Consider the following 14,960-nt stretch of genomic DNA (forward strand, 5'->3'; position numbering starts at 1 on the left):
GTCCGACTCCTTGCTCGCCCTTGTGGGACAAGCGCACAGGTCGCGCGCGAACCTTTCAGCTCTGTCGGCCCGGGCGGGTGGCCCGGAGTTGGAACCCCCTCCCCGCGGCTCCCCTGCGCGCCCTGCCCAGCCCGGGAGGCTCCCGGGGCGGGGCGGGGCCGGCGGCGGGAGGCCCCTCCCCGAGGGCGGTCCGGGGGCCGGGCGGGGGGGGCCGGCGGGGCTGGGGGCGGGGCGGGCGGGCGGGCGCGGGGGTGTCCCTCCCTCCCTCGCTCTCCCCGGTAAAGTCTCGCGGTGCTGCCGGGCTCAGCCCCGTCTCCTCCTCTTGCTCCCTCGGCCGGGCGGCGGTGACTGTGCACCGACGTCGGCGCGGGCTGCACCGCGGCGTCCGCCCGCCCGCCAGCATGGCCACCACCGCCACCTGCACCCGCTTCACGGACGACTACCAGCTCTTCGAGGAGCTCGGCAAGTACGGCCCGCCAGCCGCCCGTCGCGGCCCCCCACCCTGCCCCTGCCGCCGGGCGCTATGCGGCTCCTCGCCCCGCCCCCCGGCCCTGCACCGGCCGCTGCAGCGCCCCCTCGGCCCGCCCCACCCCCAGCCTTTCCCGCCCGCCGCCTCCTGGGCCCCCTGGCCCCCAGCTCCCTGCCCCGCAGCCCCCTCCGCGCCCTGCAGCAGCTGCCCGGGCTGCTGCCCCCCGCGCTGCCGCTGGCACTGCAGCCCCCGGACCGCTCTGGGCGCCCTCCAGCCCCGCCCCTCCCGCACCCCTCGGGCGCCCCCACCCTCCGCCGACCCCTATTTCTGGCTGCCCACTCCCCACCCTGTTCTGGAGCTCACTCTGCACACTGAACCCGGGTCCCACGCGCCTGGCACTTACGACCCTCCCCTGCCCTGCAGCTCCAAGCCCGCTGCGGTGCTCGGGTGTGGGGGGATGTTTGGTCCCGGCCCCGCCCCCCGCTAGTGTCGCTTCCAGGATCCCAGCCCTGGTGCTGGGCAGTGCTGCGGCACCCCCGTCCCCTCCCCCCATGCCTGCAGTGGTCCCGGGAGCCACGCGCCACAGCCGCAGCATCCCCCTCCCCTCCGCACTGAGCTGGCCGCTGCAGCGGCCCCGGCCCCCCCCACCCCCACCGGAGACGCCGAGCCTGGCCACTGCAGCCCCCGCCCTGCCCGCCCCCCTGGACGTTTCCAGAGCCGAAGAGTGCCCGCTCCCATCTGGGGGGGCGCGTAAAGGAAAATGTCGTGGGGAAGGGGAGCTGTGGATGTCAGACTGTGCCCTCTCTTTCCTTGCTGTCAGTTGAGCTGGGATGCAGTGGGATGAAGCTGGTTGTTGGGGGGGGGTGTTGAGCCTCACTTTCCTCCATGGTTGAGGGAGATTTCTCTCTCAAGTGATTATACCCTCTTTTGAGTCACTCCTTTCCCTACCCTCAATTATTCCTCCTGAGAGAGGAGCGGGGTCTCCCTGGTCGCTTCTTTCTCCTCGTTCTCTTGGCCAGGACTGCAGGGCTATGAGGGAGATGCAGCAGGTGTGTGTTTTAAGCATCGCCCACCAGCTCCTGATGCACAGCCTGAGGTTGGGGCTGTTGCTTTGCGGGGACTCGATGAGGGGGTGGGAGCAGGGCGGTACACCACCCACATCTGTTCAGTGTCATGCGGTGGCCTCATCCTTCTGCTTGGTGTGGGATGGTGGTGGTCACTGCGCTGGTGTGTGCGTGTGACTCAAGGGCTGGTGGTGGGAGCAGCGTCACTGTCCTCAGACCTGAAATGTGTCTGTGTCACTCTGCCCTGCTCCGTGTCCCAGTTCTTTCCCCCTTCTCCCTCCAGGGGTGCTTTCTCTGTGGTCCGCAGGTGTGTGAAGAAAACCTCTACGCAAGAGTATGCAGCAAAAATCATCAATACCAAGAAGTTGTCTGCCCGGGGTGAGTGTTCCCCATCTTGGCCTCCTCCTGGGGGTGCCCCCAGGGGCTATGGCTTCTTCCGAAGATGCCCCAGGAGTTGGGGCTTGTGTGTTTTAGCACTTGAAGAAGAGTTGGAATTTCAGAATGGGTGAACTTTGAAGTCAGACAGGGCGTTGCGTGGGGAACTGGAAGTGCTCAGGTAGAAAAGGATGAAGTCAGAGACGTAGGTAGTAGCTGCAGTGGCCCTCAAAGGCTCAAGGGAGTTTCAGTCCTTAGGGAGGTGGAGAATATGCAGATAGTGGGTGGCATGGAATGGAGAGCTCTTAATTTGGGGCATTTGGAGCCTCTCTCTTTGGGGCAGTGGTGGCCATTGCAGGCTTGTCCTCGTCCTTGTGCCCCAGTGGTGACATAGGATAGAAATGCAGTAAGTGAGCAGCTCTGACAAAGCCAGCCTCCCCTGCCCACCAGGCGGCAGAACAGACTCCCAAGGGAAGGGAATCTGTAAACATCAGGGGAGGCTGCTACTGGCGAGGGCTTCTCGGGAACAAATCCTGCCAGATGAACTTGATTGCTTTTTTGATCAAATTACAAAGTTGGTGGTGCAGCAGCAGATGTAGTCTGTCCTGGGTGGAGGGTGATGCCTCATGGTCTAGAAATCCCAGTGGCCTGGGCAGAGGCCGCACTGCCTGGGGGTGTGAGGAGCATGAAGGCCCAGGCCTTGGAGCCTCACTTGTGAGGTCCTCCCAAGTACCTGAGTCTGGGAGGGTCGGGGCCTGTCTTTCACACCTCTAAGGTAAACTTTCTGAACCTCGTATTGGGTGCTTGCCAAACTCATCTCATCTGATAGGTGTAGACCCAGCAACGTGTGAGGTGCTCTGGGAATAGGTCTGGTGGGTACGGAGGTCGGGTTGTCGAGGGCTGGAGGGTGTAACTAGGGGACAAAGGTTATGGGACTCAGAGAAAGGAATTAGGGCTGGGCAACAGGACACCGTAAATGTATTAGGAGCCAGGACAGATGCCCTGGGGAAGATGTGGGCTTTGGCCCATAATGACGCGGGCATCTCTGGGGTAAGAGATGTAATAGATGTCCCAGGCGCTCAGAGGAGCTATAAAATTCCACAGAGATGACAGTGGGCTTCTGTCATGTTGGCAGTTGTTCTGGGACCTGTTTGGCAGGGCCGTGTCTGCCCCTTGGCTGGGGAGTCTCTCTCCGTTCCCACCAGCAGGGCTTGTCTGGCTGCCTTCTACCCAGCCCTTGTCTCTTGCTGTTCTTGTGCATGGGCTGTAAAGTTGACTTGTTTGTTTTCTTTCTCTCTGGTACCTTGAGTCCGAGGACAGTTGCCATAGAGATATGTGGATGGTCAGATGCTCTCCTCCCCTGGGATGGGGGGACGATGGGGGCTGGGCTCTCTGGCACACGTCCTCTGGCCAAGGCTGGAAGGTGCAGGCAGGGACGATGGTCTGAGGGTGGATAGCTCCTTGCACCCACACAGCATAGCCCTGCTGCATCAGAAATGGGGCTGGTGTCTGGTGTCTCCAGTTGATGATGCAATGCTTTGCTTTGCTCATCTCACCAGTGTCCTCCAACCCAGGGCTGAGGGAGGGAGAGACAGCTGGGAGCCCGAATTCTGGGATGTGAGGGTAGCTGCTCTGGTGACTTTGCGGGGCTGCCTGACTCGGGCTTTCATTTTCCACTCCTTCCCTTTCCACCTGAACATGCCTGGCCTGCGTGATAGCATCCATTCCCTCCCTCACCTCTTTTTAACCTTGTCCCATCTTTCCCAATTGGTATCTTCTCTTTCCTGCCCAAACTGGATGAGGTTTGATTTCTCTTGGATTTTTTTTTCTCCCCTCAAGAAGAGGATTCCTGTGTAAAATTACATGCTTCAGACAGCAATTCCCCCTCTCTTGAGGTGGTTATGCCAAGTCTGGGCTCTGTTATGTGGCCTGGGACAGAGGCCTGGTCCTGGTCGATAGGTGCAGAAGCCATGCAGAGGGGTCAGGAATGTGTGACTGCCAGCCAGTAGTGCTCGGAGGTGGGAGAACGGGAGGGTGTTGTCTTGGAGGCGGAAGGAGCAAGGGGCGCTGGGCTGTGAGTGTGGACATGGGGCATGTGAGCTCCTGGAGAGGGTTGGGCCGGGGTACCCACCATGGGGTTAGGGAGTGAGGGCTGTGGCTTCCTGCGGCCTCTCGGTTTACGCTGTATATTTTATAAAGGTGAAGCAGCTGGGGCTGGGTTTCACTCGTTGCTGTCTGTCTAGGGCTCCACAGGTGTTGGATTTCTGTGTCTGGGAATGGTGTGGGCCCACCAGGGTCATCTCTGAAGGTCTGAAGGGGCTTAGTGTGTTTGCTGGGTCTCCCTACCTGCTTGCTTTCTTGTTTGTGATTCTCTGTGCTGCAAACTGAAAGGAAAGAAAGGGCATAGTTTCTCCTTGACTTCTATGCTGAGGTGGTCCAGGAGGTAGGGAGAGAGATCACCTGGTCTTCTTGGGGGTCAGACCCGGATGGGATGCTTTCTTTTGGGCTGGTTGTGTCTTGTCATTGTGGCCTCAGAGGCCCACATTGGCAGCTGGGTTGCAAGGTAGGGAGTCATGTGGATGTGCACCGTCTTTGCGGGCCTGTCTACATAAAGTCACTGAAAGTCACATACGTCACTCCATTTGCTTCAGAACAGTCATAGGAGTGGAGTTGGGGCTCTTAAGGGAGCCCATGGTTCCAAGCTTAGCTCCGCTAGGCCGAAGGAGGCATTTAAAATAGGCTTGGATGCAGGAGCTAGTGGGCCAGGTGATGGCAATGATAAGTCGTTATTTTAAGATTTAAGAGCACCCCCCAAGGAGCCTGAGCCCTTATGTCTCTTTTTATTTTTAAATCTTCATACTCCCTTCTTATCTTTATTCATATGCATACATATTTTCACCTCGTGGAGCATAACATTTTATATCCTGCTCTCTTTGCTTATATCCAGAGCATTTCCCCATATCGCTGCAGTTGAAGGGCAAATGATCCTTTCTTTCTTCTACATGTTTTAGGATTTACCCTTGGAACAATCAGCATCCTAAGAAACTCTTTATTTGGACCATTTATCTGGGTGCCAGTTGCTTTCACTAAGATGGATACGGGGCTAATGCCCTTGGCCTTACTAAGAGATGCTACCCGAAACAGTGTTATGAAATCTGTTACAGCACTTGCTATATTTATTTATTTAATCTGTATACCCCATATGAAGAAATTTCTATTGAAGCTAAATGTAAGCAAAAGCTTTCCTCTTTGTGAGGACCTGGAAAGAGAGGTAAGAGTCCTCATCTGTTTCTTTATTTCTGCGTGGGCAGGCCCTAGCAAAGTGCCCGACAGGTCCCGAGCACATACACGTTACATGAATGGATTCAGACGACTGTGTAACCTGTCATGGTTGCCTTTTGGCTTTGGCTCCCAGGAAACTCAGAGTCAAGTTACTGGAGCCCTTGTACCCTGTTGCTGGCTTGAATCCTCCCTTTCTGATCCAGGGAGCCAGCCTGCAGACCTGACACAGTGGCTGGAAGAGAGGACAGATGAGGATAAAGACCTGTGCTTGGGGCATAAGGCGGGGTGGGAGGTGCAGGAAGACAGTGTAGCTTAGGATTCCTCCTTCCTGGTCATTGATGGCCTCATCGGCCACCGTTGGGACTTCCTCTAAGCAGTGATTTTCGATTTTTGTATATGTAAGTTTCACCTTGAGTATTGTTTTAAAATGCAGATTCCTGGGCTTGATTCCCAGAGATTCTGCTTCAGGAGGTCTGGGGTGGGGCCCCAGAGTCTGTATGTTTAATACATGCTCTGGCGAAATTTCACACAGGTGGTATGTGAGCCAGTGTTTAAGAGATGCCATTTAAAACCAGCAACAGCAGTGACAGTTGCTCTTGCCATGCTCTCTGGAATTTGCCAGACACACCTTGGCCCAGCCTTCCCCAGGTGGTGTCTCTGCTGGTCTGTGGCCATCTGTGCACATGGGCTGTTCTGTGATTAGGGGCCTCATTCTGGGCCCCCGGATTGGGGGTGTCAGTCTGTGGCCCACTGGGTAGCTGGGGTTGTGGCATGTTGGCCACCAGAAGGATAAAGGCTGTCCCTTTCTGGTTCCAGCTGGCCCTGGGGACTGAAATGGGATCCGTCTGGATGGTGCCAGCTGAAAGTCCCCACCCTCTTAGTGTTGGCCTGAGTAGCCCCCATGACATTTGTGTCCCCTGTGGTATCTCCAAGTGAGACTTTCCTGTTAAGGGTCTGGGTGAAGGGTGGGGGAGAGAAGGGAGGGGGACAAGGAGGAGAAATCCATGCAGCTCTGGGATGCTGGGCTTCGAGGAAGCATTTAAGGAGGCTGTGTGCAAAATCGTGCTTTCCTCCTGAGGATAAAATGGGCTGATTTCTGTAAACAGAGAAACGGGCATCCTGCGTATGAGTGATTGAACTCCCCTGACTCCTCTCCTGAAGAGATGAGGAGGGGAGGTCCCCCCTCTGTGCCAAGGCTCCTGCTGGGCCGCTTTCATGGTGCAGTCACGATGCAAGCTGTGGGCCTTAATGTACACAACACTGGCCTGTCACCCTGTCCTCCCACCCACCTTCCCAGAGTGACTTGGGGTGCTGCATTGCGGGGTGTGGAGGACAGAGGTTGGAAGGTGGCCGAGGATTCTGCTCTCCCCCTGCTGCTTGCTCTGGCCCCTGGTCACCGTACCCTTGTCAGAAGCTGCGCTGAAACCCTAGAGGTGAGTGGCTGACCCCGTTCTCTGCTGAGGCTGGAGATGGGGAAGGAGAGGGCTGGATGTGCCCAGCTACTGCCCCCACCTCTGTGCTTGCTGCTCTCTGAACAGCCTTGGCAGGCCGACAAGGGCCTGATCCCATGGGTGCCAATAGGGTGGTGACAGGAAGAGATGGGTACTTTGCACCTCTTGAGTGCCTCTCTGCAGAGGCCCTCTGTCGTCTGCCCACGGCCAGACGGATCTGCCCCAGAGCTGGGGGGATACCAAGGCACGAAAGGATTGACTGGAGGTGTGTGGGGGTTTATTTTTGGCTTTGAGCTGTGGATACACCTGTGATTTTGTCTGTGCTCAGATCCGGCATCCTCAGGCCTTCGCTTGCCCCGTGGCTCCTTCCTTTGACACACAGGTTCTGGGTACTCTGTTCCTGTGATGCATCCTGGCATGGCGCCCCACACCCCTCCGCCTAGGCCCAGAGCTCCGAGCCCGGTGCAGCAGATCCCTCCTTGTTGCTGGCTGAGGGCCCGCTCTCGTCTGAACCCACTCTCCGGGCGCTCTGGTGGGGAGATTTCCAGCCACTCCTCCCCAACACCACCTCTACTTCCTGGGCCCTATCAGCAGCAGCCGCAGCTTCCCATCTGCTCCCCTCTTTTCTCCTCCCTGTCTTCCCCTCCCCCCTGCTTGCTGCTGCCCTGGGAGGAGCTATTTTTAGGGGCTGCTTCCTGGGATGTTTTACTTGGGGCTGGTTACCATGAAGGAAATGTCACCAAAACAGTGGGCAAAGGCTGCAGGCACCAGGAGCCCTGCCGGGGGCACAGAGAACTCTGCGGCTGTGACCCTGTTCTGGCCCTTGAGAGTGGCCAGAGTGTCCCCAGGCAGAGCCTTGCCTTCTTGGGGCTTGCTAGCGACCCCATGGGGATTTTCTGGTCAAAGCTGGTTGAGCTGTGGGGCATTTCTTGGCGCCTCTCTCCTTTCCCTCCTTAGTTAGAGCTTTCCTTGTCTCGAGGTCCAAAGGCCAAAGTGGGGCTCAGGTCTTTGTGTCTCCTGGTTAAAACTGTTTGAGTTAGGGTGGAAGAGAAGGGGGGTGTGCTAGGTTAAGGGACAAGGCCTCGGGGGCTCACAGGGGCACGTTTCAGGCCTTGTCCTGCTGTACTCACAGCCCTCAGTCAGTCCCCGGGTGCACCCGGTGCACAGGTGTGAAGCCATGGCTTGTGCTCTTACGTGGCAGATGGGCTTTGCTCTTAATTGGAGATTCTTTGCACCTTTAGAGTGAGATTCGAAGAGGAAGGGATGTGGCATTGCAGTGTCAGGGTGAAGTCAATGGGACTGTGGCTTGTGATTCCCACTGGTCAGTACCCAAGGCCTGGGGCTGTTTATAAGCAGCTGGGGAAGGTGGATTATGACACCAAATCCCTGTGCTGCCGTTGTTTCTACTCCTCAGGGTGATGGCCAAGGGGGCAGAGGGGCCTCTTGCTGCTTGGGAAGGAGACGAGGGACACCCGGGAGGGCAGGAAGCTAAAGCCACCCCCAGCAAGCATCTGAAATCAGTGGGGCTACGGGAAGCTTCTCACATCCATGATGGGGTCACAGGCACAGACCCATGAAACACCCTTTTAAAACTCGAGGGTGTCTTTGAGATTGGAACTTGAGGAGAGTCTTCGTAGCCAGAGTGGGCTCTGTGTCCTTTCCCACACACAGAGGTTGTATGTTTAGGTGGCAGCAGGATCTTATTTGAAGCTAGTGCTGGCATTTGTGTTTTTTTTTAGAAAAATATCACTAAGTCAGTGGGCACATCCCTGTGGCAGGGCCATGGAGAATCGATGGCTGGCCTTCCCTGGCCCCCGATCCTGTGACAGAAGGAAAGTGCATCTGGAGCGGGCTTCTCGTCGGGCCGGAGGGGAGAGGTGGTTCTAGGGCCCTGTGCACCCCTTTGCTGCATGATGTCACCTCACTATCTGCTTCCTCTTTTCTGCCTCCCTTGGTGCATCTTGTCACTCCTTGCCGGCTTTCCTGTGAACTCGAGGTGCCCTGGACCAAGTCCTGAAGCACTTGGCGGGAGAAGGCGGGAGAGGCAAGGCTTCCGGGATCCTTATTTCCCAGGGCCTGGTTCTGCCCTGGGTGGGCTGTTGGGAAAGGGCCCAAGCTGGGCCTGGAGGGTCCCTGACAACGGCTGCTTCTGCTTTCTGCTCCTGCGGCCACCTCTGCTCTTGAGGGGAAAAACCTGCAGAGGGCTGTGGTTGGAGCTGGGCTGAAGGCCGGCAGGGGTGGGTCTCTCCATGGCAGTAGTGCACGGGCAGGCAGGAAGTGGCCCTGTGCAAAAGCGGGAAGTGGCTGTTGTCAAACAGGAAGAGGGGGCTGGGCTGTGGAGGGGGCGGGGACCAGCCCGGTAGAAAGGTGGGTGGGAGCATGGTCAGCCTCCAGAAGGTCCCCGCTGCTCCACAGTGGTACTGGAAGGAGGGGTGTCTCAAAGGAGGAGGCCACCTTTGTGGCAGAAAGGTCAGCTGGTGTGCTGTCTACCTTGGGATGCCAGGCCAGGGCCTATTCCTGCCACTGTGGACCAAGCTGGTTCAGTGGCCTCGCCCCTCTTGGAGTTGGGGATGCTGTGTTCAGCGGGGACACCCTTGCAGTCAGGAAAGGCACTCGACAAACCGTTGCTTGTTCCTGAAATACCACCTCTGCCGCTGCTGGGCTGGAGCACTCAGCTTCTGCCCAGCCATGGACCAGCCCTGGAGGTGACTACAGGACAGGAAGTGTGGGGGAAAGAGACAGAAGACAACAGCTGGAGAGGCTGGGGTGGAGGCAGGAGGAGGGAAAGCTTGGTAGGCAGAAACTGCTGGGCTCGTTGAGCAGGGCTGGATGGTGAGGAAGAGGAGGGATCGAGATCCCGTGGGCAGCGGTGCTTCCTGCCGTCGCTAACCTTCACCTGCACACTGTAGACATGGCGGGCCCCACCCCCAGGGAGAAGCCCGAAGGCCTGGTTGGAGGGCTCAGCTGTTGTGTTGTGGATCCTGCGTCTGCCCAGGCTGAGGGGAGAGTGGGTCCCACCCTTAATGTCTCTGGTGATAGCTGTGGCCACAAGCCCGGCCCAGGAGACCTTGTCCCCATTATCCCTGGGCCCTTGGGAAGGAGGCTCTTCCTATGTACCAGGCCCTATGCTAAGTACTTTCCCCATATTACCTCATTTCAATCTCAGATATCGCTCTCTTCATTTTAGAAGTGAGGAAACTTTCCCGTGAAATGTGCCTGGCTCACTCTCTCACCTCCCTTGGATCCTAATCAAATGTCGCCTCCTCACTGAGGCTTCCGCTGACCACCCTATTTAAATGTACACTCTCTCCCTTCCCTGCTTTATTTTTCTACATAGCCCCTGCTGTGACATCTCACATGCCACTGAGTTTTCCTACTGTCCGTCCCTCCCCACACCCAGCCCACTTAGAGTGTCAGCTCCATGAGGGCAGGGAATTTTGTCCATTTTGTTCACCACAGTCTCCCAGCATCTAGAATGGTGCCTCAATAAATATTTTTTGAAGGAATGAATGAGGGTCAGGTGGGTTTAGTAACTTGCCAGATGTGGCCATGCTGGACTCAATCCAGGGCTGTCTGACTCCGTAATGGATGTGTTCGTTGCCACACTCCATGGCACAGAATCAGAGCGAGGTCCAAGGGACAGCCCTGGGGAAAAGAGAAGACATGGGCCTTTTCTGGAATGTAGGGCTCAGCTCCTTGGAGTTAGGGTTGAACTAAGAGTCTAACAAGGACCCTCTGGACTCTGGGCAACTCCTTCGAGGAGCGGGAGCCTGTGTCTGTGTCTCTCCTCTTGCCACTCTGAGTCACTGGTAAAGCCAGAGCGTCCTTATTTTTAGTGCTGTTGCTGTTGTGGGACTGTAACCATTAGCCAGTAAGAGACTTAAGGGAGGAGATAAACATTAATCTTCTGGGCCTTCCCCTCAGCAGCCACCTCCGCATTGCAAGATGCTGTTCTCCCACACCTGCCCAGACAGCTGAGCCCAGGAGTTGTGGGTTGGAGGAGGGTGAGGTGAGTGGCCAGAGAGGGCCTGTGGGTCTGTAGCTTTGGAGCTGGCTAGCTTGGTACCTCCATCTCAAGTCCAGGGGCTGGTGGGGGGAGGAAGTGGGGTCACAGTAACATCCATCCAGATCTAGAAGAAGCAAGGCCCCCGGCCACCAAGTATCACTGCTTCCTCGAGTCCCCAGCTTCTGGGGATTGCTGGCCACATCCCTGTGCCTGGGACCAAGAGATACTGGGCAATGTGGGAATTGGGGGTTACCTGGGGTTCTCTTGGCTGCATCATGGTCAGTGGTCATGCTGAACCCAAGGACAGGAAGGAGGGCCTGACCCAGATCTTTGGGCAGCTGGGATGGATTAGCTGGGCAGCAGGAACTAATCTCTGTCTGTCCCCACCTCCTTCCACAAAGCAGAGCTGTTGCTGGAGGAAAAGTTTAGGACAAAGCTGGGGTTGGTTGGTGAAACAATAAATACGAATTTCTTCTCGTCTATAATCTCTACATTATTTCAAACTGACATCCCTGGATTTGAATCCCAGTTCTATCCCTTTCCTGCTGTGGGAGCTCAGGCAAGTTACTCAACCTCTCTGAGCTTCAGTTTCATCATCTGTAAAATGGGGACAATCATAGCACCCACCTGATGGGATCACTGTGAGGGTCGTGGGAGGCTTTATAGAGGTTTTTCACTGTTTAAGGTAGAGGCAGGGTAGGGAGAAACCCCTACCAAGGGGGACAGGAATCGCTCAGCAGGTGTGGATGTGAGGGTACCTGCCGGGCCTGGAGGAGTCAGGGTGAACTGGACCCTGCCCTCCAGAGCCTGGAGTCTTTACTTGATGCTCTCCCTTTTCTTTATCTGCTCGTCATAGCATAATGGTGGAGAAAGAGGGCTCTAGGCTCAGATCACCAGCATCCAGTGCCTGTCTATGTTACCTTGGACAGGTTACTTTATCTTTTTAAACCTCAGTTTCCTCATTTGTAATGCAACAGATCTAATCAGATCCCTGCTGCACAGAGTTTCTGGGGGGATAAAACATGACAATCCATGCCTCTGCCTGGCGTGTAGTAAATGCTTAGTAAGTGATAGTTACTACCAGTCCTGTTGTTATTGATAAACTCTGGGTAAGCCCTGTTTACGGAAGGAACTCTAGGAAGCACTGCTCAGAAAGGTCCCCTCCTTTGAGGAGCTCATGACCGAAAGATAACTGATGTAATATATGATGTGAGAATCACGAGAAGTGCAGTGGGAGATTGGCGGGGAGACGGTCACAGCAGGGAGAAGGCACAGTCTACTGAGAGGAGACTTTGGCGGGATTCTAGCAGGCAGAGATGGGGAGAGAGCATGGGGAGGGGTTCTGGGCGTCCCTGCTTTGAGTGGCGTCCTCTCTGTCCGCTTCCTGGAGCTCTGCCTTCCTGTTCCACGGAAACAGGACTTGGCCCATGCAGCTCACTTGGATCTGGGGACTTGTGGATTCTGGTGGTTTCACCAAAACAGAGTAAGCCCAGAGCCTGAGTGTGAAGAGGTCAGAGCTCACAGCCGTGGGTGGCCAAGAGGGTCCTGGGGACAAGGATTTGTGTCCTGTTTCTCCTTCTACATTAGTGCCAATCTCCTAGAGTTGTTATGAGGATAAATTAAAAGATGTATCTGCCTGGTGTAGAAATAAGCTCTTAATAAATGTTAGCTGCTGTCATTATTTTAAATCATCATTGTCTTGATCATCAACATTTTTATTGTCAGCATCATTATGTTTCAGGGTTACCATGAGAACTACACAGAAAATATATGCAAAGCTAGCGCAGTGCCACGTAGATGTTAGGTGCTCAATACAACTTAGCTATTATTAGTGTTTCTAACAAGAAAGATTCCGGACACCCTGGCCCAGTGAAATCCCTGTTGTAGTAGAAAGAGCACCAGAGTTTTAGTTGAAGACCTGGATTCAGATCCCAGCTCCGCTACTCACTGGTTCGGAGTGTTTATAACCTCTCAAGTTGTTTCCTCATCTGGAAAAGGTGGTCACAGTAACCATCTCCAGAATCACTGTGACTTGCCACATTAAGTCAGCAAGTCAGCAGAAGTGCACCGCAGGTGCCTAAGAATCGAAGGAATGTGAATGGCCAGGTGACTACAGGTAGAATAGGTGGTTGATGGCTTTGTTTTCTCTCTTCTGCTTTTAGATCACCAGAAACTAGAACGTGAGGCCCGGATATGTCGACTTCTGAAACATCCAAACATTGGTGAGTGCCCCTGCACGGAGTATTTTGAGGGTATTTTGTGGAAGATGGTGAGGTCAGAGATCTACTGCTTTTGTGTGTGGGATCGTCTCTGTCCATGGGCCTTCATCTGGTGTCTTTGTTTGCCTGGGCAGGGCAGCAGCTCTGTCTCAGAATTGCAGGTCCTAACTGAGTGACCTGAGTGTCTCCATGGATGTGGTGCCATCTCAGGGCTGGGGTGTGTGGCGTCAGAATAAGGTTTCAGACTGTCTTTCTTCTCTTTCTCCTTCTGTCTTTGGGCTGAGGTCCAGGGTTCTCAGCATGTGAGGTTCCGGGCTACTAGCCTGCCAGCGTCCCTCACCAGGGGCCATCCACGGCCCTCATGAAAGGGTCAGGATTTTGTTTCTGGACCTGAAAGAGTTTTGTTCCTGCTGCAGTGTCCTACACACTCTGGGGGTTTCCATGGTGCTACCGTTTTTATTCCCATTTGCTGCGCCCACCCGCCTGGCTTCCCCAGACGGAGTAAGGATGGCAGGAGCCACTCAGATGGGGAAGGAGAAAAAATTAAGAGGATTTCTCCCTCTCCTACCCTGACTGGGGGGACAAGGGCACATTGTTGGTTGTTCTAAAGCCTGAGGAGGTTTGCCTGCCACAACCCACTCCAGCTCAGTTTTACATTGTTCAGCTGAAACAGTCTTTGCCAAAAGCGTTGGCCCTGATGTGTGGGGCTCCTTGCAGAAGGGACAGAAACTGGGCTGGCTGCAGTGTCTGAGCAGAAACCCCAGTGTTGACTTGAGGCAGAGCAGGGAGCATCTCCTAGGTTTTCTCTGAAAGCCCTGAGTCATCACAAAAGACAACACGTATTCTGTGCTCCTCGGGCATGGCCTAAATATCGGGGCTCCCACAGTGCCCTGGAGGCCGCCTGCTCTGCTCTCCTGGCGGCCAGGGCTGTGAGGCGACTTGCCGAAGCTTGATGCTTCCTCCAGAGCTACCCAGCCTCTGGCTTCCTAGACCTCAGGCTAGAACGCTCCCTGTGAGCTCTGGCGTGGAAGGGCTGAGGTCATACCCCAGCCCACGGGGAGAGGAGCAGTTCTGAGGTAACCAGAATGACAACCACGCAGGGCTTTATAGATGGCAATCGGCAGCTGGGATTATACCCAAAGCAGATTGGCATTTCCAGTGATCCGCTCCGCCTGGTGCAGTGTGTTGCACGAGCCAGCAGGTCCTAGCCTCAGCACTCCTGGAGCTCCTGGGTGGTCTCTGAGGTTAGACCTTCACCTGAAAACAGCACGGTGGGAACCCACATGTTGCCTTGGGTAGGAGGGGGCAAACAGAAACACCTAGAACAGCAGTCACAAATTCAGGCATGTTTTGCTTGGCTGGCTCAGCAGTCTAAAAATATTTTTATTATTTGCCAATATTTAAAAACGAGATTTCACATTTTGGGGAAAAAAAAATCTATTTCCCCGTCTTTCAAATCAGAAGGCTGGGCTCATGGCCAGAGTCGTGGCGGCCGAGCGGTGGCTGCTCCCTTGGCCCACTGGCCACTGTCCTCGCCACTCCCTGTTATCTCACATGTGCATTGCCTACCTGGGCCCTGTAGGCCTTGTGAGCTTGTGTCCTCTGACCTAGAAGTTCCAGAACAGAAAGAAAAAGCATGTGAGTTACTAAAGCTGCTCACAAGCACAGAAGCATTTTGGTGTCCCAGTCTTAGGTCTCAAGGTCCGAGCAGTAACTTCCTTCATGCCCCTTGTGACCGACTCGTACAGCAATAATAAGTTGCCCTCATGCAGGGAGGAGAGCATGGGGGAGGGGCTGATGATGCAGGAGGTGGAACCACATCTGCATCACCTGCCACATGGGCGTGGTTGACCACAGAAGGGTCAGGGTATAATGAAGACAATTGAGAACCAAACAGGAAGGACAAAAATGGGATTCTAGCTGAAGAAGGTCCTAGCCTTCTTTTTATGTATTTCTTTTTTCTTTTTGAGACAGAGACTCTCTCTGTCACCCCAGCTAGAATGCAGTGGTGTCATCATAGCTCACTGCAATGTCAAACTCCTGGGCTTAAGCGATCCTCCTGCCTCAGTCTCCTGAGTAGCTGGGACAACAGGT

At 55.3% G+C, this 14,960-nt stretch overlaps 1 protein-coding gene across 9 annotated transcripts in view; it reads left to right on the forward strand.

Moving 5' to 3' along the window:
• Window positions 1–289: 289 nt before the first annotated feature.
• Window positions 290–14,960, forward strand: part of CAMK2G (calcium/calmodulin dependent protein kinase II gamma) — a 56,900-nt gene continuing 42,229 nt past the window's right edge. For 7 of the 9 annotated variants that reach the window (XM_045568961.1, XM_045568956.1, XM_045568953.1 and 4 more), the window contains exons 1-3: window positions 291–466; window positions 1,817–1,911; window positions 12,810–12,869. In XM_045568961.1, the coding sequence (XP_045424917.1) occupies window positions 402–466; window positions 1,817–1,911; window positions 12,810–12,869 (220 nt within the window). In that variant the 5' untranslated portion in view covers window positions 291–401. Of the gene's footprint in view, window positions 467–1,816; window positions 1,912–12,809; window positions 12,870–14,960 lie in introns of all 9 variants that reach the window. The other 2 variants (XM_045568955.1, XM_045568962.1) reach the window with 1 other exon arrangement.

This window comes from Lemur catta, chromosome 14 (assembly GCF_020740605.2).
Source record: "Lemur catta isolate mLemCat1 chromosome 14, mLemCat1.pri, whole genome shotgun sequence".
NCBI lineage: Eukaryota > Metazoa > Chordata > Mammalia > Primates > Lemuridae > Lemur > Lemur catta.